A 26712-nucleotide genomic window follows, 5' to 3' on the forward strand; every position below is an offset into this window, starting at 1 on the left:
ACAGGTGCCCCAGGCTATGTCTTTGCACAAGCACTCTTCTCACACAGAGGTGGGGCTGTGACCAAGATGTCTCCCCAGGGCCAGGTGTGTACTGACCACTGTCCCAAGGTCAGCAAAGGTCAGGGCCTGTGGAAGTTGAAGGGACTGAGGGGTGGGTAGGACTTGAATGGGTCAGCAGCCCAGGAGGAGGAACAGCCTAAGGAAGGCAGCTGGGGTGGGGCATCTCTGAGTATGTTTGGGGAATATCAAAAAAGTCTAGTTTGACTGGAGCAGGAGATGAAGTTAGGGAGTTGAGACAGGTCTGAGGCCAGACTTCAGGATGGGGATTTGGCTTGGTGTGACACGCAATGAGGGACAAGAGGACAGGTCAGATTGGGGCTGCAGGAGCCTTCCTGGGACAGCCATGCAGGAGGGTAAGAGGGTGCCCAACTCCAACCCTAACTTGCCCCAGAGGGGGTGTGTTGGGGAGAAGAGGGAGCTGTCCTTCGGAGGAGCCCCGTGTCACTGGGGAGGGGAAGGCGGCACACTTGGGGCCTTAGGTGTTCGTGGGGGTCAGAACGCATCTGGGAGAGCACGGTGACGCGGGTCGAAACAATTCCTCTCACCCGGACAGGGAGCCCCGCGGCCCTGGTAGAGAGCGTCAGCCTCTGAGATCTACCGGGAACTGCGTGGGAGGCGGGGGCTTCCCTCTGCACCCCCAAGCCACGTCCCTAGAGGGGCAGCTCGGGGCAGAGATCCCGAAGGCCCCGGGCTCCCGGTCTGGGAGAACGTAGACGATCCCTGGGATCCCCACGCGGGGAGAGTCCTCCGGAGTCGGGCGGGGAGGCACGCGGAGCGCAGGGCGCCCGGTGCCTCCTCCAGGCAGCCGGCGGGTTGGCCCCGGGCGCCTCCCCTTGCAGCCGCCGCTGCCTTATAAGGCGGGGGGCCGGGCGGCGCCGGGGGAGGGGCTGCGGCCGCCCTGCCTCCTTCCTCGGCTCTCGGAGCGGCGCTGGGCGGGGTGAAAGCGCAGCGAAGCTCAGCGGGAGCAGAAGAGCGCGCCGAGCCGGCCATGGGCAAGTCAGGTAAGCCATCCCGGCCAGCCGGGCCAGGGTGCGGGGGTAGCACGGGAGCTCCGGGGTGCTCGCTGTCACTCTTGCTGCGGCGTCCTGGATCCCCCTGGGTGCCAGTCGACCACCTAAGCCGAGGGGACACGGCTCCGGCCGCGCTGTGGGACCACTGGGTGCAGGATGGAGGGGCGCGCGGGGCGAAGGGCCGCGAGGCGCAACACGGGCAGTTTCCGGGGCAGCCAGGAAACCCGGGTGGCTGGCAGGCCACTGGGAGAGAGGGAAGGAAGGCAAGACTGAGGGAGGGTCCTCTTGTCTGCGAGCCAGAGATTGCGTCAGGGAGGGTTTCCAGGCGCTGATGGGATTAGCGCTCGGCGTCCGGCCCAGGCGTGGCTTTTGCTTTGTTTCAGGACAGTTAGAGTTGGAAAAAGCTTCAGAACTGTGACAGCATCTCTTGCTGCAAAGCGGCTTGCCCCACCACCCCCTCCGAAAGACACTCTGAGCATCCTTCTGTCGTCATCCCTCCTCTCCTGAGCACCTCCCCGTACCAGACTGCATGCGAGGCTCAGTCAGGCTCCACCTGGGTACAGACAAGGGCTTCCCCTTTATCTCTGGCCTGTCGCGGTCCATCCTCACCGCCGTGACTGTCCTGGTGAACTTTCTAAGATACGGATCTCCGCCTCTCATTCCCTAACACTTTCCATCCCATTGTCTACAGTTGAAAGGATACAAACTCTTCATTGCCTCCATGGAACCTTTCCTCCCCCGCACTCAGCTGTGCGGAGGCTGGCACAGGGTCCCTTCCCCTGGTTTCCCTTTCCTGGCACTCACCACCACCACCACTCTGCCTCTCCGATTTCTCTGAAGTTGAAAATCCTCCCCATGTTTCTAGGCTCAACTCCTGGGCTGGGAGCCCCTCCCCTCTTTTCCCACCTGACGTCTTTGCTGCAGCCCTCCCAGCAGCCAGATGGGGACACTACCCAGCCACAGACTTATTTCCCACTGACTCCTGGCTTCTTGCAGTGAGGGGGCATGTCTATCTCAGCATAGTTCCTGCCTCACAGGAGGCTTTTAATGAACTGCTTTGGAACAGTGTTCAAAAGTTCTGCTTCGGGGCAAGCTGAGGTTGTCAGCCTCAGATGGATAAGGCTGGGGATCTTCTTGAATCTGTTCTTGAGATCTGCATTTATGAGATACCAGTGTTAGGAGTACCTGGCTTTCTCTGGCATCGGTCCTAATCTGCCTTATTTGTAGTGACAGGTCTGGCTTTCAGCCCTGGCTCTGCTAATCACTTGCTGTGTGATCTTGAGCAAAGCCCTTTCCTCTCTGTGCCTCAGTTGCCTCATTTATACAGTGAGAATGGCCCGTATCATCTCCAGGGTCTTTCACAGGTCGGAAAGGGGACATAAAGAATTGTCATGCAGTTAAAGAACAGGATGGAAGGTGGTGGTAGGGCAAGAGGCTGGCAGATGTGAAAGAGCACTTTGAAATCCCTCCTTGGGAAATCGGTTCCTTTCTCTATAGATAGGAGAAAACCCACACATTCTCTAAAGCTGCACTTTAATCAGTTGTTTCTGGCTTCTTCCCTAAGAAACAGTTTTGTTTTGTTTTGTTTTGTTGTTTTAAGAACTGCTCCTTGCCCATTCTTCTGTCTGTTCATTCATCCCTCCATCCATCCTTTCTTCCCTCCGTCTTGTCCCACCATCCCACACCTATCAGCTCTTGACCAAGCTGTGGACCCAGTGCCACAGAAGCTATGGCCCCATCTTTAGGAGTGTTCTTTAGGATTGAGAAATGAATCATAAAGCTGACCGGGGCGAATAGACAGGTTTCGCATGGTTCCAGTAAGAGGTGGAAAGTGATCCAAGCCATAAGACAGATGCAAGTGAAGAGCCGTGGGAGCTCAGCAGAGGGCAAGGTTCTGGCCCAGGGACCCAGTGAAGGCTCCTGGAAGAGGGGGTTCAATCCCAGAGTGTCTTGGAGCTTTGGATTTGCTCTGTAGGACCTGGGTGCCATGGAAAGGCTCAATCTGGAAGCTGCAGGACCAGAGTCGTGCTAGGGTGGAGGTGAATCAGATGGGGAGAGGGTGGGGGGGGGTCAGGGAGAGGCTGTGGCTGTTACTCAGGCAACAGATGACAGAGACAGCTAAGGGACTGGGGGGGGTTTCGAGATTGTGACTTGATGACTAATGTGTAAATAAGAAGGGTCAGTGGTGTGACTATAGGTGCAGGAAGGTGGTGAGAGCTTCTAGAACAAGATGCAGAGTAGAGACGGATGGTGGTGGAAGGCAGCTTAGAGTCGTTTCAGGCAGTTGCCATGCCCCCTCCCTCCATCCGCATGCCCAGGGACCTTCCAGAATGCTGGCCCATAGCCACATGCATTTTATTTGTCTCCCTCCAAGACTCTGAGCCCCCAGATGGTATCTGGCTCCCCTAAGGGTCCCAAGAGAAAATGACTTTTCTGGGTGACACAGGCCCCACCTTGCCATTCCAGGCCACCAGCCTGAGGCTGTCTGTGCCCAAGGGACAGGAGGCATCACAGATGCATATTCACACGGGCTTTCTGTGGTTCCATAAAAACCTTCATAAGGAGTCCGCCTCTTCTGGGCCTCAGTTTCCTCATCACTGCAGAGGAGCCTGGCTCTTTTTAATTGTCAACCTCAGATATACCCCAGAGTTGTTGGGGTATCAAGCATGGCTGGAAAAGTGTCGCATAACCAACACAGCCCACATTCCAGGAGTCACCTGGCCCAGGGCTCAGAGACTCCCGGGTCCGGCTCCTGGCCCTGGTCTCTGTGCTGGGCTTCAGTTTGCAGCTGAGCGGAGAAAGGCCAATGGCCTGGGCCTCAGTGGAAACCTCTAGTCCCTAAGAAGCATGACCAGTTATTCAGCTCCTACTGTGTGGCAGGCTTGGAGGTGGGTATTTCATATGTTTTACCAACCTTTCTAACAGCTCTGCGAGGCAGTTACTCTCAGGTTCATAGATGTACAGAGGTTGAGTACCTTGTCCAGTCTCACGCCCTGATCAGTAACTAGACAAACTGGGATTTGTACCCAGTTCTCTGACTTGCCAGCTGGCCGCTGTCCCTTCTCTCCCACTGACCACTTGTCATCCTGCTTTTCAGCCTGGACTCCGGCCCATAGGGACATCTCCATCCCTCTAATTATCTCAAGAATCGTATTGTCCCTCAACCATATCTCCTGGCCCCAGAGGTCATCAGAGCAGAAAGACCTTCAGGGACCCAGCAATTCAGGAATTTTCTGCTGAGCGGGGCTTTCACACCTCTGCAGGGGAAGGCTGTGTGGCCACGTCAGCCCCAGTAGTTCCATTTTTATCTGTTGCTTCTAAAGAAAGGTTCAAAGAAAGGGTTTCCCTGCTTTGAAGATATTTTGAAAACCACAGATGTCATCCTTCCTTCTCACACAGATGGGGCAGCAGGGCCCAGAAGGGCAGGGGCTTGCCCAGCACTGGTGGGCAGCCCTGAGTGGCCGCAGGCAGGGCTGGAGAGGGGACCCGCCTCTCTGCTGGCGGGAGCAAGTGCTCTCCCTGCCCTGGCTCCTGCAACCCTTCAGTGACGACTGTCCAGCCGCAAAGGGGCAGCCTGGGGCGAATACTCTGGGACATCCTTGTCATTCTTGCTTAGGGAAAGGAAAATGTACATGAGGCTGAAAATGTGGGAGATTTGGAGCATGGGAGGGACCTTTTTAGGTCTGGCTCTAATGTGGACTCACTGTGTGACCTCAGGCAATTTCACCTGTCCTCCCAAAAACCAAATTTCCTATAAGTGCTGGTGCAAGAATCGCATGCATTTATTCTTGTGCTCACTGATTTATTCACTTAGTAAATCACTGAGCTCAGAGGTACTGAAAGAGGTCCTCAAAGACCAAGTTAAATACCAGGAGCCCTGTTCCCATTAAAATCTGGGAGGGGATCTGACAAGCCCTTTCTCCCCAAAGCCAGAGCCTCCAGGGTCTCTGCCCAACAGTAATGATAATAATTGTAATTAATACTTAGTAACTGTTCACTCTGTTTCTGATCTGTCCTAAAGCATTTATATAATTTCATTCATTTAATTCTCACAACAAGCTTGTAAGGTGGGTACTGCGATCACTGTTTTATATATGGGGGAAATGAGGCGCAGAGTGATTAAAAGCAACTTGTCCAACGGAGTTCCTGTCGTGGCTCAGTGGTTAACGAATCCGACTAGGAACCATGAGGTTGCGAGTTCGATCCCTCCCTTGCTCAGTGGGTTAACAATCCAGCGTTGCCGTGCGCTGTGGTGTAGGTCACAGACACGGCTCGGATCTGGTGTTGCTATGGCTGTGGTGTAGGCTGGCAGCTACAGCTCTGATTGGACCCCTAGCCTGGGAACTTCCATGTGCCGCAGGCGCAGCCCTAGAAAAGACAAAAATAAAATAAAATAAAAGCAACTTGTCCAAGATCACACAGCTAGTGAAAGGCAGAGCTGGGATTTGCCCTGAAATTTCCTGGAACCCAGGTTGAAAGAGCTACCCATCTGGAACTCATTTTTTTTTTTTTTTTAAGTCAACTTTTTATTCTTCCTTCCTGATAAACTAGCAAAACCAGCTTTGCCCCCAAAGGCTTTCTAGCCTCTTGCCAAGGGGACAGAAAAGGCCTGTCCATAATTCCTGCTCTGGCCCCTGGCAGTCCTGGGCCCCTTTGGTGTGAGTCTGCAGAGGGCAGAGAAGTGAGTCAGCTGGGTTCTGGGAGGTCTCTGAGGAGGAGGAGCCCGGCCCAGCCTACAGCCCGGAGGGAGGAGGGGCAGGGACCATTCCAGGCTCTGCCCTAAAGGACCTTCAGGGGCCCCCAGTCCAACCCCACCCGAGATATGTGCTTCCTTAGCCGCAGGAGCCAAGCCCAGGCAGCCCCTTCCACCTTTCATCAGCTCTGACCTTAAGCCCCAAATCCGCCCCCTGGAGCTTCTACTCCACAGCCCCTGATTTTCCTCTGGGGCCCCTCAGGCAGGTCTGTTTGTCCAGGGCTTGGCACAGAGGAGGCTCTTGAGAAATCTTAGTTCTTTGCTCCTCTTCCTTGTTCCTCTTCTCTCTGCTTGGAGATCTGAAGGCAGCTGCCAGCGCCCCCCTGGGCCTGATCCTCCTCCTGGGTCTGGGACCCCCCCTCTGTCTCTTGCTAGTGATTTCCTCTGTCTTGTGACCTTTGGAGTGGGGTGGGGGATAAGGGCAGGGTTTCCCTCCCCAGGTGCTGACCCCCTCCCCTGACTGGTTATGGAAATGTGGACAGGTGACTTCTTTCTTGAGCCTCAGTTTCCTCATCCAAAAATGGGTACAGAAGCGGGTGCTTCCACAAAGGGGATGAGGAGTAAATCAGATCGTGCCCAGGCCTGGCATGTGGAAATGGCTAGCCAGCGAGCAGAAGAAAGGACTTCCCCTCATTCCAGGCTGGGTTCCCTCTCTGAGCCTCAGTTCTCTGCTCCCCTCTGGTGGGGTGGTGGCTCTCAGGGCTCCCCCTGCCCAGTGCGAGGATGAGTGGATTTCCTTTGACCCTTTTCCTTATGTTGATCGTTCCTCTTGGGTTTTTCTACAGAGCTGGGGTGTGCCTTACGCTGGGTGTGGTCACCAGCGGTATCTTGCCTTCCTGAGGCTGTGGTTCTGCTCACAGGAGCCACCTGGGCTGGGACTGGCTGCCGTGGTGGGAGGAGACCCCTGGGTCAGCCAGAGGTGTGGTCATGGGGCCCCCAGGCCTCCCAGTCAGGGGCAGGGAGAGAGGGCTCCCCTCCTGACCCCTTCCTGGGGACCCTAGCCCAGGGCATTTGTCCTGCTGGGGACAGTGACAGGCTTCAGCGTCTGAGCACAAGAACTTTCACTTTTATTTCTTTACTTCCCTCTTTCTGGGAGTGCAGTGACCTAGTTTTTAGCAGCCTTATATGTCCCTCTCTGCCAAGGAGTCTGCAGGGCCTGAGTGATCTGGAAGTGCAGTGTATCCTAACCTCGGCACTCAGGGCTGCCTTTAAACTGGCTTCACCTGGAGTGCCCGTTGCAGCGCAGCGGGAATCTGACTAGGAACCATGAGGTTGCGGGTTCCATCCCTGGCCTCGATCAGTGGGTTAAGGATCCAGCGTTGCCGTGAGCTGTGGTGTAGGTCACAGACGCAGCTTGGATCTGGCATTGCTGTGGCTGTGGTGTAGGCCAGCAGCTATAGCTCTGATTAGACACCTAGCCTAGGAACCTCCATGTGCCGCGGGTGTGGCCCTAAAATAAATAAATAAATAAATAAACTGGCTTCACCTTAGTGATCTACCCACTCCTCTTAATCTCCACCTCCTCCTCACAGCCCCGGGATACACCAGATGCCTTCCACCCTGGCCCTTTCTGCACCTATGCCACCTCACCACCTCCTCCAGGAAGCCTTCCCTGATACATCTGTGGTCCCCATTGTCCATGCCACTCAGTTGCACACATCTTCTGTGGTGTCCCATCGTGGCCTGCCTGGGACATGGGAGCTGGAAGGTATATTAGTATGAGCCTGGCCAGACCTGTCACTCAGATAGAGACCCTCTGCCACTTTGACTCTGTCTCCTTAAAGAAGCTATGAACTCCTGGAAGTCTGGAGTCAGTCGGTCATCTTGCCTCTTCTTACCCCCACCCTGATGGGACCTTATGGGATCTCAGGATTGGAAAGGACTTGAAGGTCATCTAACTGAGCTTCCAGTGCCTGAATCCCTCTGAGAGGTGTCACCTGCTTATATTCCCCCCAGTGCTGGAAAGCTCACTCTCATGTGAAATAGCCCTTTCTCTCTTCAGAAAGCTTGGATGGAGAGAAAGATCTTTCTCAGGCTGAACTGAAATCCGTCATCCTCCCCTTTCCACCCACTGGCCCTGGCTGTGCCCTTCGGGGCCCCAGGACCCAACAGGGCCCTCTACTGCACCTTCCCAGGTCTGATCTTCTCCAGGATGAACGTACCCAGTCTTTGCAACCATCTCTTCGAAGACCCCATATCCAGTTCCTCCTTCGCCGCATCCCCACCTCTGAACACACTTCAGAGCATCGCTGCCTCTCTCGAAAAGTAGGGGCTGGGCCGGGTAAAGCGTTCCTGCTGGACGCTGGCTCATGCAGGGCAAGCATCAAATCATGCAGGAGCCTGTGGGTGTCTGGCTGCCACGCCACCCCGCTGACTCCTTAGCATGTTGTCAGCAAGGCCCCAGTGTGGTTCCCAGGAGTTGCTGTGACTCCCGCCACTTCTACCTGAGATAGTCTTCAAAAGCCTCTGTGACGCCATCATCCACGTTAACATGCTAAACCACAAAACTTTTGTTTTTTCATTTGTGGTTAAAAAACACATAGCATAGAATTTACCCTCTTAACCATTTTATTATTTATTTATTTTTTTTTTATTTGGGCTTTTTAAGGCCACACTTGCAGCATATAGAAGTTCCCAGGCTAGGGGCTGAATTGGAACTACAGCTGCCAGCCTACACCACAGCCACAGCAACGTGGGATCCAAGCTACGTCTGTGACTTACACCACAGCTCAGAGCAACACCAGATCTTTAACCCACTGAGCGAGGCCAGGGATTGAACCTTCATCCTCATGGATGCTAGGCAGGTTCATTAACTGCTAAGCCACCATGGGCTCTCCCTCCCTTCTTAACCATTTTATTTTTTGTCTTTTTTTTTTTTTCTTTGTCTTTTTAGGGCCACACCTACGGCATATGGAGATTCCCAGGCCAGGGGTCAAATCGGAGCTACAGCTGCTGGCCTATGCCACAGCCACAGCAATGCCAGACCCGAGCCGTGTCTGCAATTTCTACCATAGCTCATGGTGACACCGGATCCTTAACCCCATGAGCGAGGCCAGAGATTGAACCCGAAACCTCATGGTTCCTGGTTGGATTCATTTCCGCTGCTCCACGCTGGCAACTCCCGGTCCCTTAACCATTTTAACATGTACAGTTCAGTGATGTATATTCACATTGCTGTAAAACAGATTTCCAGAACTTTTCCATCTAGCAAATCTGAAATTCTGTACCCATTAAACAGTACCTTCCTTTTCCCCCTCCCGCCAATAAACTTGACATCTTTTGGCCACAAGGCTTAAAGACTTCAGGTGGTAGCTCCGCCCTCCACCTTGTGCCCCGTTACCATCACCATGGTTTTCACCTCCATGCCTTTGCTCCCAGCATCTCCCCATCTCAGCATCTCTGCCCAGACCTCCCAGATCCTGGCAGTCAGTGCCCCTCTCCCATCCCTGTCCCACTCCACGTCCCTGTGACTGGACCTCACTGCACAGCCCTGCTGGGCCTCAGAGTGGGCCAGGACCCCTCACTGTCCATTTCTCAGAGACTCCTTGGAAACTCAACCACCCACTGGTGGCAGGACCTGCCGTTTCCTTTTCTCTCCTGGGTCTGCGTCTCACCCAGGGCGCCTGAGGACAACCCCTGGGTCTTCTTTCCTCATGTCCCCTCAGAGACCCAATGGGATTCGAAAGCCTAGGAGACATGGGGTCTCCTGCTGGTGCGTCTCCTCAGCCTCTTCGGGGGAAAGACAGCAAAGGAGAAAGGTAGCTGGTGGAGGGTCCCTGGGGCAGTGCAAGGAGGGCCTCTGGTTTTCACCTTTTCTGCCCACAGCCAGGCCTCAAGGACAGACTCCTGCCAGAGGGGATCAGCTCAGTTTTTTGGAATTTCCTTTTTTTTTTTTTTTTGTCTTTTTAGGGCCGCACCCACTGCATATGGAGGTTCCCAGGCTAGGGGTCCAATCGGAGCTGCATCTGCAACCTACACCACAGCTCATGGTGGCGCCGGATCCTTAACCCAGTGAGTGGGGCCAGGGATCAAACCCACATTCTCATGGATGCTCGGCAGGTTGGTTAACCACTGAGCCACAACGGGAACTCTGGGACCAGTTTTAAGGACCCTCTGTGGCCCTCACGCATAACTCACCCAACTCACTCCCCCTTTCCATGGAGGGGAACGCCCAGATTCCTAAGGCTGGCTCTTCACAACCTTGGCCTGGCCACCTCCTGTCCAGACATGTGTGGGGCCCCAAATTAGGGGTCACTTTCTCGATCCCTCGGACCATGTTAGGCTGCTTTTCTCCAAGTTCCTCTTGATCGATGCTCACCTGCACCTTGGCCCTGCCACACCATTGGCTTGGGTCTGTTTATGAGGCTGCCCCCTTCTGTGTGTGAGCTCTTTGAGGGCAGGACATGGCTGACTTGTCTCTGGACCCCCAGCCTATAAAGGGGATAGATGATGAATCAATAGCCGGATGGGTGAGTGATGGAGAAATGGATGGAGGATGCGGGATGGATGGGAGGTTCCACTGCAGATCCAAACGGACGTGACCTCTGTCCACGACTGACCTGGCCTGTCCCTGGCTTTACTTCCCTCCCTGCTCCAGTCCCCAACCTTGCCCCTTCTGAGGTGGTGACCCAGGGGGCACAGGTTCCACCTCTGCCCTGGGCGCAACCCTGAGCCCAGCGCATCACACCCCTCCCCCCACCACGGTCTTTCCCACACTCTCCACTCTCACCACTTGCTGGTGCTCTCCTGCCCTGGTCCTCTTGTCTTTGGCTGTCCCTCTGTCTTGGTCTCACCAGCCCAGAGCAGGCACCCCTCCACCCCAGTCAGGCCTGTTCTCTCTGGTTTCCCACCTGCAGCCCTTCCCAGCATCCCCCACAATGCACCAAGGTTCAGTCTCCTTCAAACATTGTCTTTCAGGAGTCCTGCTGCCCCTCCCCGTCCAGCCCCTCGATGTCTGCTCTGCACCTCTAGCCCACCCTCCCCTCAGCAGCCAGCAGGGTCTTCCAGAAACACAGATCTCCTCAGCTCCCTCCCCTGCTCTCATCCACTCGCTTCCCATTGCCTCAGATAAAGACCCAAATCCCTAACCTGCCCCATAAGGCCCCCCCATAGTCCAGGGAGTGTCCCCGTGCAGAGATGCGGGGCAGAGCCTGGCCCCACAGCCCGAGGTTTATGCTGGGTTCGCCCTGAAGTCTGCGGAGGTATGTTCAGTGGGTCTGTTTTCTCCACGGTGAGACCTTCTCCTTCTTGAAACCATTGCAGCTTCCAAGCAGTTCAATGACGAGGTCCTGAAGGCCCACAATGAGTACCGGCAGAAGCATGGTGTCCCCCCGCTGAAGCTCTGCAAGAAGCTCAACCGGGAGGCTCAGCAGTGAGTCCCCCCACCCTGGTGCCCCCAGCGAATCGGACCCTTCAGGGTGCTGCCACTGCTGCAATCACAGATGGGCTTTGGGTGGCTGGAGAGACATGGGTTTTGGGGGGCAGATACAGCCACCCTTGAATAACCACTTTGCCACTTACCTAGGCGGGTCCCTTTGTTCCTCTGAGCTTCACTTTGCTCCTCTGTAAAATGGGGCTGAGGAGTTCCCGTTGTGGCTCAGTGGGTTAAGAACCTGACTGGTATCCAGGAGGAAGGGGGTTGTATCCCTGCCCTTGCTTGGTGGGTTAAGGATCCGGTGTTGCCACAAGCAGTTTTTGGGTCTTGGATGCAGCTCGGATCCCGCGTTGCCAGGGCTGTGATGTAGGCTGGCTGCTATAGCTCTGATTCCACCCCTAGCCTGGGAACTTCCATATGCTGCAGATGTGGCCCTGAGAAGAATCATTAATTAATTAAATTTTTTAAATAAAATAGGGCTGAGGGCAGGTGCTCAGAAGCGGTGCAGGTGTGATGCTTCTGATTTCTCAGCCAGCCCAGGGTGGGGAGGGGAGCTCGGCCATCTCCCATTAGGGGTCCTATGTTGGGGGCTTCCCTGGGCCATGCCTACCCTAAGGAAGCACCATGGACTCCTGCAGGTATTCCGAGGCCCTGGCCAGCACAAGGATCCTCAAACACAGCCCGGAGTCCAGTCGCGGCCAGTGCGGAGAGAACCTGGCCTGGGCGTCCTACGATCAGACAGGTGGGTCATTTCTTGGCTCCCCTCCCCTTGCCCGAGCCGGGCCTAGGGCATCCATCCAACATTCAGGCTGCTCCTGGCCCCGGTGCCCCTTGGTGTAGCCGTGATGCAGCCACAGGCCCAGAAAGGGAAAAGAAGCCCAGTACTCCCTGACTGCTCCCAGGGATGACAGCCGTTCACAACAAGGTCTGTGATTGTCAGCTCAGGGCCAGGCCTGTGCTGGGCGCCAGGGACACAGAGATGAGTCAGACAGCCCCCCCCGGCCCCCCTTCAGAAGCGCTTCCAGCTGAGGCGTGGGGGCAGGGCAGACAGTTTCTGTGCTGAGTCTCAGCCTGACCCTCTGAGCCCTGAAACACCTCCAGCCGCAGAATTTTACTTTCATGTTTTTCTAAAGACGTTTAATTTACAGTGCTGGTGGATTAACTTTTTTGACGAGAAAAACCACGATAGAACTTTTTCCATGTTGGAAAACATACTAATAATGGAAAGACAATTCCTCATCCAGTGTCACAGCCTGGAATGCTGATCCCACCACACTCACCAAACATTCCTGAGCTTCCTGGCTCAGCCAGAGCTGTCGTGGCTTTTTAGGAAAAATGCTGGAGAGAGCTACCTCGGGTTCTGAAGTTCTCTCCAAACCCCCACGGGAGAATAACTGCTCCCTTCCTGGCCTCACATTCCTGGGAGTTCCCTGGGGAGGCCCTGGGAGTCCTCTTGGTTTCCCCAGGGCCATCCCTCCAGGACAAGTGTGCGCATGCTCCCGAGGAAGGCAGGAGCCCCAGGCCTGCGGCCCCTCCCCCGGCTCAGGCCGCCGGTCTTGGTGGGTCCAGGGAGATTGGATGGGAATAGGAAAGAGCCGGCAGGAGGCAACTGCTCCATCCCAGCCTTGCACTCACTCTCTGTGGCGCCTTGAGCAAATCTGCTACCCTTACCGCCCCAGTTTCCCCATCTCTACAGAGAAAGGCTAAGTAGGCAGCCTCTAAGTCAGTAGCTCCCCACCCTCGCTGCACAGGGGAGTCTTAGGTAGAGATTTTATTTTATTCTATTTTGTTTTTCCATGCATTTTTTTAAATTAATTTATTTTTTGGAGTTCTCATCATGGTGCAGCGGAAATGAACCCGACTAGGAACCATGAGGTTGTGGGTTCGATCCCTGGCCTCGCTCAGTGGGTTAAGGATCTGGCGTTGTTATGGGCTGTGGTGTAGGTCGAAGATGCGGCTCAGATCCTACATTGCTGTGGCTGTGGCGTAGACGGGCAGCTGTAGCTCTGATTCGACCCCTAGCCTGGGAACCTCCATATGTCATGGGTGTGGCCCTAAAAAGCAAAAAAAATTAATTAATTAAAAAATGAAATTTATTATTTTTTTTGGCCATGCCTGAGGCATGTGGAAATTCCTGGGCCAGGGATCAAACCTGCCCCATAGCAGTAACCAGTGGCACCGCCATGACAATGCCTGATCCTTAACCTGCTACACCACCAGGGAACTCCTTTTTTGTTGTATTTTGTTTTGTGGTGCTTTTGAAAAATACTCGTGCCTCCCTAGATCACTCCTCCAGAGGCACTGATACAATTAGTCTGTGGCAGGTCTCAGGCATCCATAATTTTGAAACGCTCCCCAGCTGAGGCCAGTGTGCAACCACTGTTCTTGAAGCCCTTGCTACTCAAAGTGTGGGCCACAGACCAGCAGCAGCACCTGGAAACTTGTCAGAAATGCAGACTCAAAGCCTCCACCCTAGCTCTACGGGAGTCAGAATCTGCATTTTAACAAGGTGATTCGTGCACTCATTAAAGTTTGAGACTTACGGCTCTGAGGTCCAAGGCTCCTTGCTCTCTGGCCCTGAGCTCAGCAGCTCCCAGGGAAATTCTGTGGCCAGTGGATGCTCCAGGTGAGGATCCCCCTGCTTGCAGTGGAGATCCTGACCCACCAGCCCTATTACATTTCATCCTGTGGCTGTTTCAGGAGGCCGACTTGGGATGGAATGAGGGCAGAGTCTCTTGGAAACTCAGAGAATCATTAAAAGCCCTTGAAGGGAGTTCCCATCGTGACTCAGCAGAAATGAATCTGACTAGCATCCATGAGGATGCAGGTTCATCCCCTGGCCTCACTCAGTGAGTTAAGGATCCGGCGTTGCCATGAGCTGTGGTGTAGGTTGCAGGTGCAGTTCAGATCCTGCATTGCTGTGGCTGTGGTGTAGACCAGCAGCTACATCTCTGATTCAACCCCTAGCCTAGGAACCTCCATATGCCATGGATGTGGACCTAAAAAAGACCAAAAAAAAAAAAAAAATGCACTTGAAGTACATTGCATTCGTCCCTATTGTACAGAGACCCAGAATGGGGCAGACCTTGCCCAGGATTACATGGAGAATTTGTGGCAAGACAGGGAGTCGGGCCAGGGCTCTTCCCCACCCCAACAAGGCCCTCTCTTCAGCTTGGATGTGCTCATGGGCAGAGTTCCTGTGTCAGCATGTGGGTGCTTTATGAGACCTCTAACTGTGGAGTGGGTGGTTTGGGGTTAACGGGAGAAGAAGGGAGGAAGTTGGTTGCTTTTTCTGGTGAATTTTTTTGGTTTTTGTTTTTTTCTTTTTATGCCCTCACCTGCGGCATATGGAAGTTTCCAGGCTAGGGGTTGAATAAGAGCTGCAGCTGCCGGTCTACACCACAGCCACAGTGATACCAGATCTGAGCTGTGTGTGCAACCTACAAAACAGCCCACGGCAACACTGGATCCTTAACCCACTGAGCGAGGCCAGGGATCGAACTTCTGTCCTCATGGACACTATGTTCGGTTCTTAACCCACTGAGACACAATGGGAACGCCTTGCTGGTGAGTTTGAAACTGTCTTTTCCTTACAGGAAAGGAAGTGGCTGATAGATGGTACAGTGAAATTAAGAACTACAACTTCCAGCAGCCTGGCTTCACCTCCGGGACAGGTGAGTGATGTAGTCACGCCAGTGACCTGGCCCTGGACTGGGTGGCAGTTTGGATCTGACTTCAGAGAGGAACTAACCCTCGGAAATTCAGTCACTTCCCTCCTATCTGCTTTACCTCTTCCTTATTTCTCTGGTTAGACTTTGCCCAGAGGGCAAAATTCTGTTTCCCCAACACCTCTCCCAACACACACACACACACACACACACACACACACACACACACACACACACACTCACACACACACACACATCTGTCCAAGGACAGCCAAGCTGCTGATTCCTGCCCCACAAGCTCAGAGCTCTTCAAATGACTGGCATGTGGTCTGCGGAGGCTGTGGATTTTAAAAGCCGCCAAGTGGGGAGTTCCCATCCTGGCTCAACAGTAATCCGACTAGCATCCACGAGGTTGCGTGTTTGATCCCTGGCCTCGCTCAGTGGGTTCAGAATCCAGCGTTGCTCTGGTCTGTGGTATAGGCCGCACAGATCAGATCCCGCATGGCTGTGGCCGTGGTGTAGGCCGTCGGCTACAGCTCTGATTGGACCTCTAGCCTGGGAACCTCCATATGCTGCAGGTGCAGCCCTAAAAAGACCAAAAAAATAATAGTAATAAATAAAAGCCGCTGAGTGTTTCTTTCCCCAGGAATACACTTCAGCACTTTTAACTGGCCAATCTACTTCTTTTCCTTTTTTTTTTTTTTTTTTTTTCCTGTCTTTTTGCCATTTCTTGGGCCGCTCCCGTGGCATGTGGAGCTTCCCAGGCTAGGGATCTAATCAGAGCTGTAGCTGCCAGCCTACACCACAGCCACAGCAACGGGGGATCCGAGCAGCGCCTGCAACCTACACCACAGCTCACGGCAATGCCGGATCCTTAACCCACTGAGCAAGGCCAGGGATCAAACCCACAACCTCATGGTTCCTCGTCGGATTCATTAACCACTGAGCCACGAGGGGAACTCCATGGCCAACCTACTTCTGGTCCTGCCTCCTTCCAGTCCAGAGGCTCTGCAGCAGCCAGAATATTCTAAGACCCTCTCTGCCCACGTTGCTCTGATTAAACTGCCAGTGGCTTCCTTCATTCAAGAAAAGGGCCAAGCTGCTGCCTCCTCTTTTGGCCTTCACTCCCTCTTCTCACACCCCCACATCCTTCCTCCCAGCGCCCCACTCCGCACAGCCTCCCAGGCATCCCCTTACCTTTATGCTCTAGTTTGTGGCTCTCGTTTGAAATGCAGAAAGCCTGCATCTAGTCTCAGCTCTGGCCCTATTAGTTGTGTGAACTTGGGTCAACTCCCCATCCTTCCCTGTCCCCAAGGGAGAGGACAAGGTGGTGGCCTCTATGGGGAATTCTGAGAGCTGGTATGTAGGGGCAGGAAGGAGCTTGCCATGGGAGCATCCAGCCTTTCCCTGGTGATCAGTAAATGGTTCGCTGACTACAGCCCACAGCAGGTGCTCTGAGCTCTGGTCTCCCTCTTACTCCTCACCAGGCTCCTTTCTTTCTCCTCACATCCACCCAGGGCCCGGGATGAATTGAAGGGGCTGGGGATTTTCTGAGCAGAAGGCAGCAGGGCACCTGAACTGGGGAGTCACAGGGCCCCCTGATTCCTCTCCCCGCCTCCATCCCACCCATGGGTGGAGCTGTTAGTGGCCTCCCACCCTCTGGAGGATTCTTTAGAAACAGGAAGTGACATGGTCTCAGAGCCAGTCAGCGTTTCCTGTGGTTTGTGCCCAGGATTCTGAGCAGGGCATCTTGCAATCGTGGGGGCCGGACTCTGGGGCAGAGGTAGAGGCAACTGCCCAGGTCTTTCTCCTCTCAGGCCTGCGGGGCCGGATGAGGAGGCTGCTGCCGAGCCCTGAATGAGAATTGCTGGTTCTGCAGCAATTAGATTTGAGAGGTTAGGGAGGAAATGGTGACAGCCTCTTACCCGTGACTAAGGATGTGTTGGCAGAACCCCGTCTTCTTTTCGTAAAGATCAGTGTCCAGAGGACATTTTATTTCACAGCATCTGGATCTGCTTTTCCTGTGAGCAAGGTTCTTGAGCCATTGAACGTGTGTCACAGTGAGTTATTAGTGTTGCTCATGCGTGCACACCACTCGACAGTTCAAAGCCTCTCGGCCTCGGGGACCGTGTAACCCTGCCACACCATTTGAAGGTGGGGCTTTATTCCACCCATTTTGCAGAGGAGCAAACTGAGGCCCCCAAAAGGGGAAGAAAGAGACTTCTTTTCACCTTCTGTCCTCAACCTGATGCTTTTCCCGTGGCTCCTGCTCCAAAGTGGGAAGCTCTCAAGTGTCAGAGCTGGGAATGGGACTCAAGCTGCCGTGATCACCGACCCCTTGTCCCACCTATAGCCCCACATCTCCCCCCCGCCCCCAAGGAGGAAAACCACAGAGCCAGCAGTCCCTGTGCCATCCCTGGGGGCCGTGGGCAATGCCTGGAGTCACACAGAGTCTGATCCTCAGACAGGAGCACAGCTTTGGGTGGGATGTAAGTGGTGCTTACAAGACCCTTAAAATTGCTCATGCCCATCTTACATGGTCAGCCTCCTCCAGAGCTGCTTCTTGCTGCTCCAGACCCGAGTCCATGTTGTTGGAGAAAGGGCCTTTGACATATCCTACAATCTGTCCCCACCCAGATCAAAGTCTGGTGATGACAGACACCGCTCTATGCTCTGTGCTGAGCAGAGGGAAATAGCTTCTGGCCATCCCTTTGTCGTGTTCTCTCTCTCTCTCTCTTTTTTTTTTTTTGCCATTTCTAGGGCCACTCCCACAGCTTATGGAGGTTCCCAGGCTAGGGGTCTAATCAGAGCTGTAGCTGCTGGCCTACACCACAGCCACAGCAACGCGGGATCCGAGCCACGTCTGTGACCTACACCACAGCTCACGGCAATGCCGGATCCCTAACCCACTGAGCAAGGCCAGGGGTAGAACCCGCAACCTCATGGTTCCTAGTCGGATTCGTTAGCCACTGCACCACGACGGGAACTCCCGTGTTCTCTTTTAATAAGTAGGTTTGTTTATTTATTTATTCTGAATTAGTAATACTTTTACTTGACATGAAATTTGCAAGATGCGTAAAGTACAAAGTCTTTCTTCCATCCCTGGCCTCTAGCGCTTTCCCTCCCAACCAGTAATACCAGTTTCTGGTATATCATTCTAGGGTTGTTCTGAACCAGCATTTGTGTCAGTGTTCTCTTGTCCCCTTTTGTTATACTTTGGTGTCAGGTAGATGGTCTGTTCGGCACTTGCTTTCTTCAAACAGCAGGTTGGCCGAGGCTGTTCCCTATCAATACAGAAAGAGATTTCTCTTTGGCAGAGACTGTTCACTATCCATACAGAAAGAGATTTCTCTTTCTTATACATTATTCTCTTAGGAGGCCACGCCGAAACTTATTTAATGTGTTTTTCAAATGTATGTTCTAGGAAGTTTGGATCCACAGTAGGAAAGAGGATGTGATCCCTTTAGGAAAAAAAGAAAAAGGAAGTTGTTTAGAGTTAGAAACCCGTGTGTATCTGATGGTTGCTAAGGAAGTTGTGTCCTTTAATTCATCTCTAAGTACCCAGACCTAATTATCTCTGTGCAAACAGAAACCTCCTAGGTCAGAAGAAAAGCACTTAGTTTCATCGGCTTGGAAAAGGCTACCACCCGCACTCATGGCATTGGTGTGCATGTGGCATCTATAATCATTTTGTTGGCCATCAGTGGATAAATGGCTGCTCTTCCTTGTCTGAGTGACAGAGAGCCTGGGTGGGTGAATGGTCAAAGCAGGAGAAAAGGTATGTATGGAAAGGGCTTGAACTTGGAGTTCCTGTTGTGGATCAGCAGTAACAAACCCAACTAGTAGCCAAGAGGACACAAGTTCGATCGCCAGCCCCACCCTGTGGGTTAAGGATCTGGTGTTGCCATGAGCTGTGGTGTAGGTCGCAGACGTGGCTCGGATCCTGAGTTGCTGTGGCTGTGGCGTAGGCCAGCGGCTGTAGCTCCAATTTGACCTCTAGCCTGGGAACGTCCACATGCAGAGGGTTCGGCCCTAAAAAGCATAAAAATAAGGGGAGGGGGGTCGGGGTTGAGCTTTAATGAAAAGACAGCCTCTAAAAACAGTGACACCTGATCAAGCTGCTGAAAGTCAGGAGATATGATTCAAAAGTGTAAGGACCAAGGATGAATTAGAAAGAAGTGTTTTTTCTATTCCGAGGTGAAAATCAGAATTTATTGAGGAACAGTTGACATGAGTTTAAGGATAAGTGGTAAGAATGCATAACCGTACCTGGTGTTTGTTTTAATTTTTGCTTTATATCACATCAACTCTATTGATGAGTGTTTATGTTTAGTTATTTTCCTATAGAAATAAGGAAACCTCAGATCTTTTATAGATATAGATGAAGAAATAAATGATACCTCAATTTCAAAATTATAAACATGGAGTTCATCTACGGGGGGTGCAGAAATCAGTGAACAATTATTTAGTCCTTACCAAATATAAGATACAATGGGAATTATTGGCTTTTTTTTTTTTTTGTCTTTTTAGGGCTCCACCTGAGGCATATGCAGGTTCCCAGGCTAGGGGTCCAATCACAGCTGCAGCTGCTGGCCTACACCACAGCCAGACCTGAGCCACATCTGTGACCTACACTAAAGTTCACGGCAACACCAGATCCTTAACCACTGAGCAAGGCCAGGGATCGAACCCGTGTCCTCATGGAGGCTAGTCGGGTTCACTAACTGCTGAGCCACGATGGGAACTCCAACTATTCTATTTTCTGTTTCCATGATTTTGACTGTTGGACTTTTTACAGGTAACTTATATAGGTTATCTATATACCTGTAAGAATCATACAATATTTATCCTTTTGTATCTGGCTTATTTCACTTAGCATAATACCCTCAAGGTTTACCCATGTTGTAGCATGGATCAGAGTTTTATTCCTTTTTAAAGCTAAATAATATTCCGTTATATGTATATATCAACATTTTGTTAGGAGTCCCCATGTAGCTCAGCGGGTTATGAATCTGACTAGTATCCATATGATGTGAGTTCGATCCCTGGCCTTGCTCAGAGGGTTAAGGATCTGGCATTGCTGTGGCTGTGATGTAGGCCGGCAACTGCAGCTACAATTCAACCCCTAGCCTAGGAACTTCCATATGCTGCAGGTGTGGCCCTAAAAAGGAAAAAAGAAAAAATTGTTTATCCATTAATCTATCAACAGGTGTTTGGTTTTTTTTTTTCCCCTTTTGGCTATTATGAATAATGCTGCTATGAACATTGGTGTACAAATATCAGAGCCCCTGATTTCAGTTCTTTTGGGTGTATCCCTAGAAGTAGAATTACCAGATCATATGGTAATTCTATGGTTAATTTTTTAAGGAAATGCCATCCTGTCTTCCACCCTGGCTGCACCATTTTACATTTCCAGCAACAAAGTGAAATTTCTCCCATCCTCACCAACATTTGTTATTTGGTTTCATTTAAAAAATAATATCCATTTTGGAGTTCCCGTCGTGGCTCAGTGGTTAACGAATCCGACTAGGAACCAGGAGGTTGAGGGTTCGATCCCTGGCCTCGCTCAGTAGGTTAAGGATCCGGCGTGGCCCTGAGCTGTGGTGTAGGCTGCAGACTCAGCACGGATGCTGCATTGCTGTGGCTCTGGTGTAGGCCGGCAGCTACAGCTCTGATTAGACCCCTAGCCTGGGAACCTCCATATGCTGCAGGAGCGGCCCCAGAAAAGGCAAAAAGACAAAAAATAAATAAATAAAATAAAATACAATAATATCCATTTTAATGGATTGTCAAATGGTTACCCTCTTTCTTTCTTAACCACCCAATGGGAAGCTTAGCTACTCTGATCACAATTTTCCTCCGTCCTTCTTCCCTCTGTCTCTTCCTTTGTTCATCACCTATTTATTGAGCATCTACTGTGTGCCAAGCCCAGTGGTCAATAAGACAGATGTGTGGTGCCTGCCCTCAAAAAGAACACCTAATCTTTTCAGGTTGTTTTAGAAAATGCATGGGAGTAAGTCTCCCATTGACCTGCTAAAGGATCTCTATGAGTCTTCAGCAAAAAAGTGGGAAGAATCAACTCCTGATCTCTACTCCCAGGAGATGAGCATTTATGGTCATTGAGCCAAGAGTATGTTACAGCATCAACTCTTTGACCCAAAAGCAGGAGGGGACTTAGAAGCTAAGCTATGTTAGTAGCTTGAAAAGACTGTTTGGGCTGCCAGAGGGTCAGGCAGCCTGAACAGTGGGAGAATGAAGCTGAGAAGCTCCAGCTAGCCCCACAGAGGTGTCTGGAGGAGCAAGCAGCAGCTTGAGAAGGATCTGGCCTGTGTGGCTCAGAGCAGATGGAACTGAAGGAGGCTCTCGCCTGTCAAAGTCTCTAAGAGCTCAAAACATAGAAGACCTGGGAGTTCCTGTTGTGGTGCAGTGGAAACAAATCCGACCAGTATCCATGAGGCCACGGGTTCAATCCCTGGCCTTGCTCAGTAGGTTAAGGATCTGGCATTGCCATGAGCTGGGGTGTAGGTTGCAGATGCACCTTGGATCTGGCATGGCTGTGGCTGTGGCGTAGGCCAGCAGCTATAGCTCCGATTGGACCCCTAGCCTGGGAACCTCCATATGCCGCAGGTGCAGCCCTAAAAAGCAAATAAATAAATAAATAAATAAAATTTTAAAAAACCATAGAAGACCTGCACTTCTTGTGAGGGCAGAACCGAGTCCATGGCAGTTCTTCCATATGCCTTTCATTCATTCATTTATTCATTCATTCACACACTCATGTGTCAGGCTGTGCCAGGGTACCGGGTATACTTGAGTGAATAAGCCAGTTCGGTTCCTGCCCACATGGGGCTCATAGCCTGGTGAAGGAGCCAAGCAATTAGCAAATAACCAATCAGACATATATATCATCACAAATGTAAGAATGCTAGGAGGGGAAAAATGGTGCAGTAAGACTATCTTGGGAGGGAAGTGTTCAGGGAATAAGAGAAATTGTGAAGGGCCGCTCTGAACAAGTGACATTTGGGCTGAGACCTAAGGGACAAGAAATCCCTGGTCATCAGAAGAGCTTCCAAGTGGGAAATAACCAGATGTGTTGAAGGAATGGAAAGGAGGCCACTGGGCTAGAGCACTCACTTTCAGTTTAGGTGAAACTGGAAGCAACAGAAGGGTATTTTTGTTTGTTTTGTCTTTGTCTTTTTAGGGCTGCACCCACAGCATATGGGGGTTCCCAGGATAGGGGTCCAATTGGAACTGTAGCCACTGGCCTACACCACAGTCACAGCCACACCAGATCCAAGCTGCGTCTGCGACCTACACCACAGCTCACGGCAACGCCGAATCCTTAACCCACTGAGTGAGGCCAGGGATTGAACCCGTGACCTCGTGGTTCCTAGCTGGATTCATTTCTGTTGCGCCACAACGGAAACTCCAACAACGGAAGGATTTTTAAGCAGGGAAGTAAACAGATGTGATTTGTCTGAAAACGATCACTTTGGCTCTGTCAGTGGAAAGTAAATTGAGGAGGCAGGGTGGAGGCTGGAGAAGCAGTCAAAGGCTATTGCAATGGTCCAAGTGAGAAAAGCGTTTTGGGAGTGGATGGACTTGAGGTATCTTGTGGAGATAGATTCTTCAGGATTGGACAATGGCTTGTTGTGAGGAAATGAGGGAGAGGGAGGAATGCAGAGCAACCCCGAGGCAGGTGTGCATAGAGGTGCCGTTCAAGAGAATGGGAAGAACCAAAAGCAAGCGTGAGGTTTGGGTAGGTTCAATGCGAGATGCCTGTGAGTCATCCAAATGGAAATGTCAAGTAAGTAGCTGTGTTTGGAACACAGAGGAGGGATTTGGGCTGGAGACAGAAATTTGGGAGCCAGGGAAAGATGAAATTGCCTGAAGTGTGCACTAAGAAAAGCAAAGAGAGCCCAGGATTGAGCCTTGGGAGATGCAGGTCCTCCACCATTCACAGACGAGGAGGGAGGAAGAGGCAGTGAGATGGGAGGAACGCCAGAGAGGGTGGCATCATGGAAACCAAAAACAAGAGTACTTTGAAAAGGGAGGAGTCGATCTTTTTAATGTTCCTGAGATGGCAAGTTAGACGAAGACAAAAAGTGACCATGGGGAAACAGGGAGCTTGTTGATGACCTTGAAGAGTGCCACCTGGTGGGTGGAAGTGGGCACCAGGTAGGGTGGCATCCTAATTTGGGGGAGCGGTCACTGGGCTTTGCCATGATCTCTGGGAGACCATGAAACCTTTGGGCAACGGAAAGTCCTAAGATGAGTAGGGTCTGGGTGGCTGATTGTGGGGGACCTGATGCATCTGATGAACATCCAGTCGGTGTGTTTTGTGTCTCCTTCCTCTGACTGGTGGTTAAAGAGCAAGCTTCCCCCAGGACAGCAAGATGGTACCAGGGCTCGAGTCTCTTGAAACTCTAGGCTTTGCCAACTAACGGTTTCCCCCTCCTCATGCCTGTCCCACCCCAGGACACTTCACGGCCATGGTGTGGAAGAATACAAAGAAGATGGGAGTGGGGAAGGCGTCTGCAAGTGATGGGTCCTCCTTCGTGGTGGCCAGATACTTCCCAGCAGGGAATGTCGTCAACCAGGGCTACTTTGAAGAAAACGTCCTGCCTCCGAAGAAGTAATTGGTGCAATGTAACAGGAAGGCGGCAGACCTAAGAATGTGGATATGAAGTGCCTAGAACAACAAAAACTCAGCTGTGTGTCTGTCCCTGGGGGTGTATGTGCTTGCGTATGTGATGCTGTGAGTCTGGCTCACACACTCGATTAGGCAGGTCAGCCTGATTTCATTCTTATCAAAGGGACGAGCATCCGCAGCCTTCACTCTAGTGGTTCCCTAGACCGCAATTATTTGGACTTTGGGGGGAAAAAAATCCCTTTTTAAACTTTTTTTAAAAATTTTCGAAGCCACCTTTTTTGTACTTTTCTTGCTCCGAACATCCACCCCTGGGCTTTGTGTGTTCCACATGTTTGTGATGCTGAGACAGCGAAGTTCATTTTACGTGACCTTCATGCATTGTAATCTACTTTTGGTAGATGTTTAAGAATATTAAACCCTCACCGAAAGGTGACACCAACGACGGCTTTAACCACGTAAATATAAAGCAGCTTCCACGGGAAACCTAGGGCAGGCCGGGGCTCCATTTTGCTGAATTATTGCGATTTCTCATATGTAAGACATGATGTCATCCACACGCCTCCTGGAATTCTCTAATGGGATTGCCAAAGAACAAATGGAGAAAAAAGCTTCCTTGCATTTTTCTACCTTTAAATAGGAAAATATCACTACCCCCACCCCTCCCTCTCCCCCACCCCGCCTTTTTTCTTAAAACCCTCTGGCATTTCAGAGCTCATGCCCTGCCACCCCACCCCCCTCATCCTGGTCTCTAGGGAGTAAGTAAGCCAGGCCTGAAACTCATCCATCCCCCACTCTGCCTGGTGGCTCAGGGCCTGTTCTGAGAGAAAGCCCCTCACACAGCCTGGGCTCTTGGCCAAGCAGCCTTGGACGATGAAGTCAGTGAGCGTGGGGGTGAGGGTGAGCTCACTCAGGGCCCCCAGAGGAAGCCCTCCAGCCTCTGCCCTCCCCCCAACACAGGGTGGGAGCCCAGGCCTGTTCCTGGCAGCTGTGGCTGCAGCTGTGCTGCTGCTCCCTCCAGGAATGTGTGACAGGCCCAAATGTTCCAGGAGATATCCCATGCGGGGACTTAGAGTCGCTCATTTAGTTTCTGAGTTTTGCCTCAGACTACACGAAGTCCTCTTGAATAACCACTTGACCTGGTCCATGTGGGAGGGACCAACCCAGGGGCCATGCTGAGTATTCCTGAAACCCTAGCATCTCCAAGGGGTAGGATAGCATGGTCAGCCTTTGAAACATGAGTCCCGAAGGGCCCTGTTGCACTGTGAACAGTCTCATGCTGTGCCCTTCCTTTTACCCAGGGATACTGACTAAGGCAACAATAAAATCTTTTTCTTTTGTGAAATATCTTACTCCCACATTATTCATGCCTGATTTTTTTTTTTTTTTTGGCCACACATGCACAAGTTCCCAGGCCAGGGATTGAACCCATGCTACAGCAGTGACAATGCCAGATCCTAAACCTGCTGAACCACCAGGAAACTCCTCATGCCTGATTCTCCATCAGTGGCTAAAGTAAACCATAACTCTCAGTTCCCGTCTCAGGTAACTGAAGATTCCGAATATCTCTAACCTCTCTTCTATAGACTTTGCTCCTTAGGTGGCCATGTTTTGAACCATGTGATCTTCCATCACCCAGCTGACCAGACTAGAGTGGACACGTGATCCAAGGGCAGCCAATCCCTGGGTTGGCCATGGACCAGGGACCTGAGCTAAGAAATATGGGGAGCATTTATCAGTTGAACTGAAAAAATAAGGATGCCATGAATTTGAATTAGGGCCATGGCAAGCCAAAGCTATATGCAAGCGCCGTTAGGGGTTGGAAATACAGACAAGTGAGAAAGCCAGTTGTTAAGAGATAGAAAATGGGTGGAAATGCTGAAAGACTCTTCTGATCTTTCTAGTTCCAGGCCAAATCTGTATTTTTTTTTTTTCTTTTGTCTTTTTGCCATTTCTTGGGCTGCTCCCACGGCATGTGGAGGTTCCCAGGCTAGGGGTCAAATCGGAGCTGTAGCCACTGGCCTACGCCACAGCCACAACTTGGGATCCAAGCCGTGTCTGCGACCTACACCACAGCTCAGGGCAACGCCAGATCTTTAACCCACTGAGCGAGGCCAGGGATCGAACCTGAAACTCATGGTTCCTAGTCGGATTCATTAACCACTGAGCCAAGATGGGAACCCCCCAAATTTTTATCTTTAAAACATACCTTTCATTTTTTTCAGGGCTTTCCAACAAATTGATTTATCAGCTGATGATTCCCCAGAAGGTTAGAATATTAGAATCCCCTCCCCTAGGAAGTCTTCCATGAACAGAAAATACTGAGCTGGGCAAGAAACAGAATGGGTGGAGTAAAGAGACCCAGCTGAGGGGCTTGGGGCTAAGGTCCTATTCTGACCACACCTGGGTTCACAAGTTCTCGTTGACTTTGTGGGAGTTGCCGTCTTGAAGAAGTCCCTTAAAGAAGTTAGATTAGTGCCCACCACAAACAACCTATACTCAATGACCAGGGAAGTGGTTCCTCTACCCAAGACACACACGTACATAAACAGGTGGTGGACACTGGCAGGCAACCAGCCTCTTTAGGCAGGAGTCTGTTTCCTTGGCTGCTGGAATAAGGAAAATCCTAACTGGGGAGCTTTCAGGATGCTGACAAGCCACACAAGAAAGCTGGCTGAGCAGGTGGGCACTAATCTAACTTTAATGGACTTCTTCAAGACGGCAACTCCCACAAGTTCAACGAGAGCAGAAGACGAGCCAGATAGCCAGCTCCCCTTTGCAGCCAGAGAGCAGAGCAAGGAGTCAGGAAACCTGGGTCCCAGCCCTAGTTCTGTGCACTCAGAGGTGCACAAGCCTCTTTCCTTCTCTGGGCCCCAATCTATCCCAGTGCACAAGGTCTGGCACATGGAGTAAAGTCTGCTGGATCCTTTCAGGTCACCATAACACCTCCTAAGCCCAACTTTCTTCTTCCTTGCTTTTTTTTCTTTTTCTTTTTCCTTTTTTTGTTATGCCCGCAGCATGTGGAAGTTCCTGGGCCAAGAATTGAACCCATGCCACCACAGTAACCCAAGTTGCTGCTGTGGCAATGCCAGGTCCCTAACTCTCTGCACCATAAGGGAACTCCATAAGCCCAATTTTCTTAATTGAAGGAAGCATCTGATGAGAGACCTTCCTGCCCCTGTGTTCTGCAGCCTGAA

At 51.8% G+C, this 26712-nt stretch overlaps 1 protein-coding gene across 3 annotated transcripts; it reads left to right on the top strand.

The window, feature by feature from the left end:
* Positions 1 to 999: 999 nt before the first annotated feature.
* Positions 1000 to 24860, top strand: GLIPR2 (GLI pathogenesis related 2). 3 transcript variants are annotated; one of them, XR_014823887.1, is made up of 6 exons: positions 1000 to 1061; positions 11086 to 11194; positions 11836 to 11939; positions 14794 to 15305; positions 20436 to 21310; positions 22230 to 23957. XR_014823887.1 is itself a non-coding variant. In XM_003121998.5 (5 exons), the coding sequence occupies exons 1-5, from the start codon at positions 1049 to 1051 to the stop codon at positions 23502 to 23504; spliced, it is 465 nt and encodes a 154-aa protein (XP_003122046.1). In that variant the 5' UTR covers positions 1000 to 1048; the 3' UTR covers positions 23505 to 24860. The 3 variants fall into 3 exon arrangements, 1 of the variants encoding a protein (XP_003122046.1); XR_014823885.1 differs by lacking the exon at positions 20436 to 21310 and having other exon boundaries at positions 14794 to 15436; positions 22067 to 24860; XM_003121998.5 differs by lacking the exon at positions 20436 to 21310 and having other exon boundaries at positions 14794 to 14871; positions 23344 to 24860.
* Positions 24861 to 26712: the final 1852 nt, after the last annotated feature.

The sequence above is a fragment of the Sus scrofa genome, chromosome 1 (assembly GCF_054392235.1).
Source record: "Sus scrofa isolate SSC_HxYL_T2T_F1_AM1 chromosome 1, Sscrofa_HxYL_maternal_Yorkshire_Landrace_v2.0, whole genome shotgun sequence".
Classification (NCBI taxonomy): domain Eukaryota; kingdom Metazoa; phylum Chordata; class Mammalia; order Artiodactyla; family Suidae; genus Sus; species Sus scrofa.

Coding starts and splice junctions, on each gene's coding strand:
- GLIPR2 (XM_003121998.5), top strand. Junction 11,195..11,835: donor CTCAACCGGGAGGCTCAGCA/GTGAGTCCCCCC, acceptor GGACTCCTGCAG/GTATTCCGAGGCCCTGGCCA. Junction 14,872..23,343: donor TGGCTTCACCTCCGGGACAG/GTGAGTGATGTA, acceptor GTCCCACCCCAG/GACACTTCACGGCCATGGTG.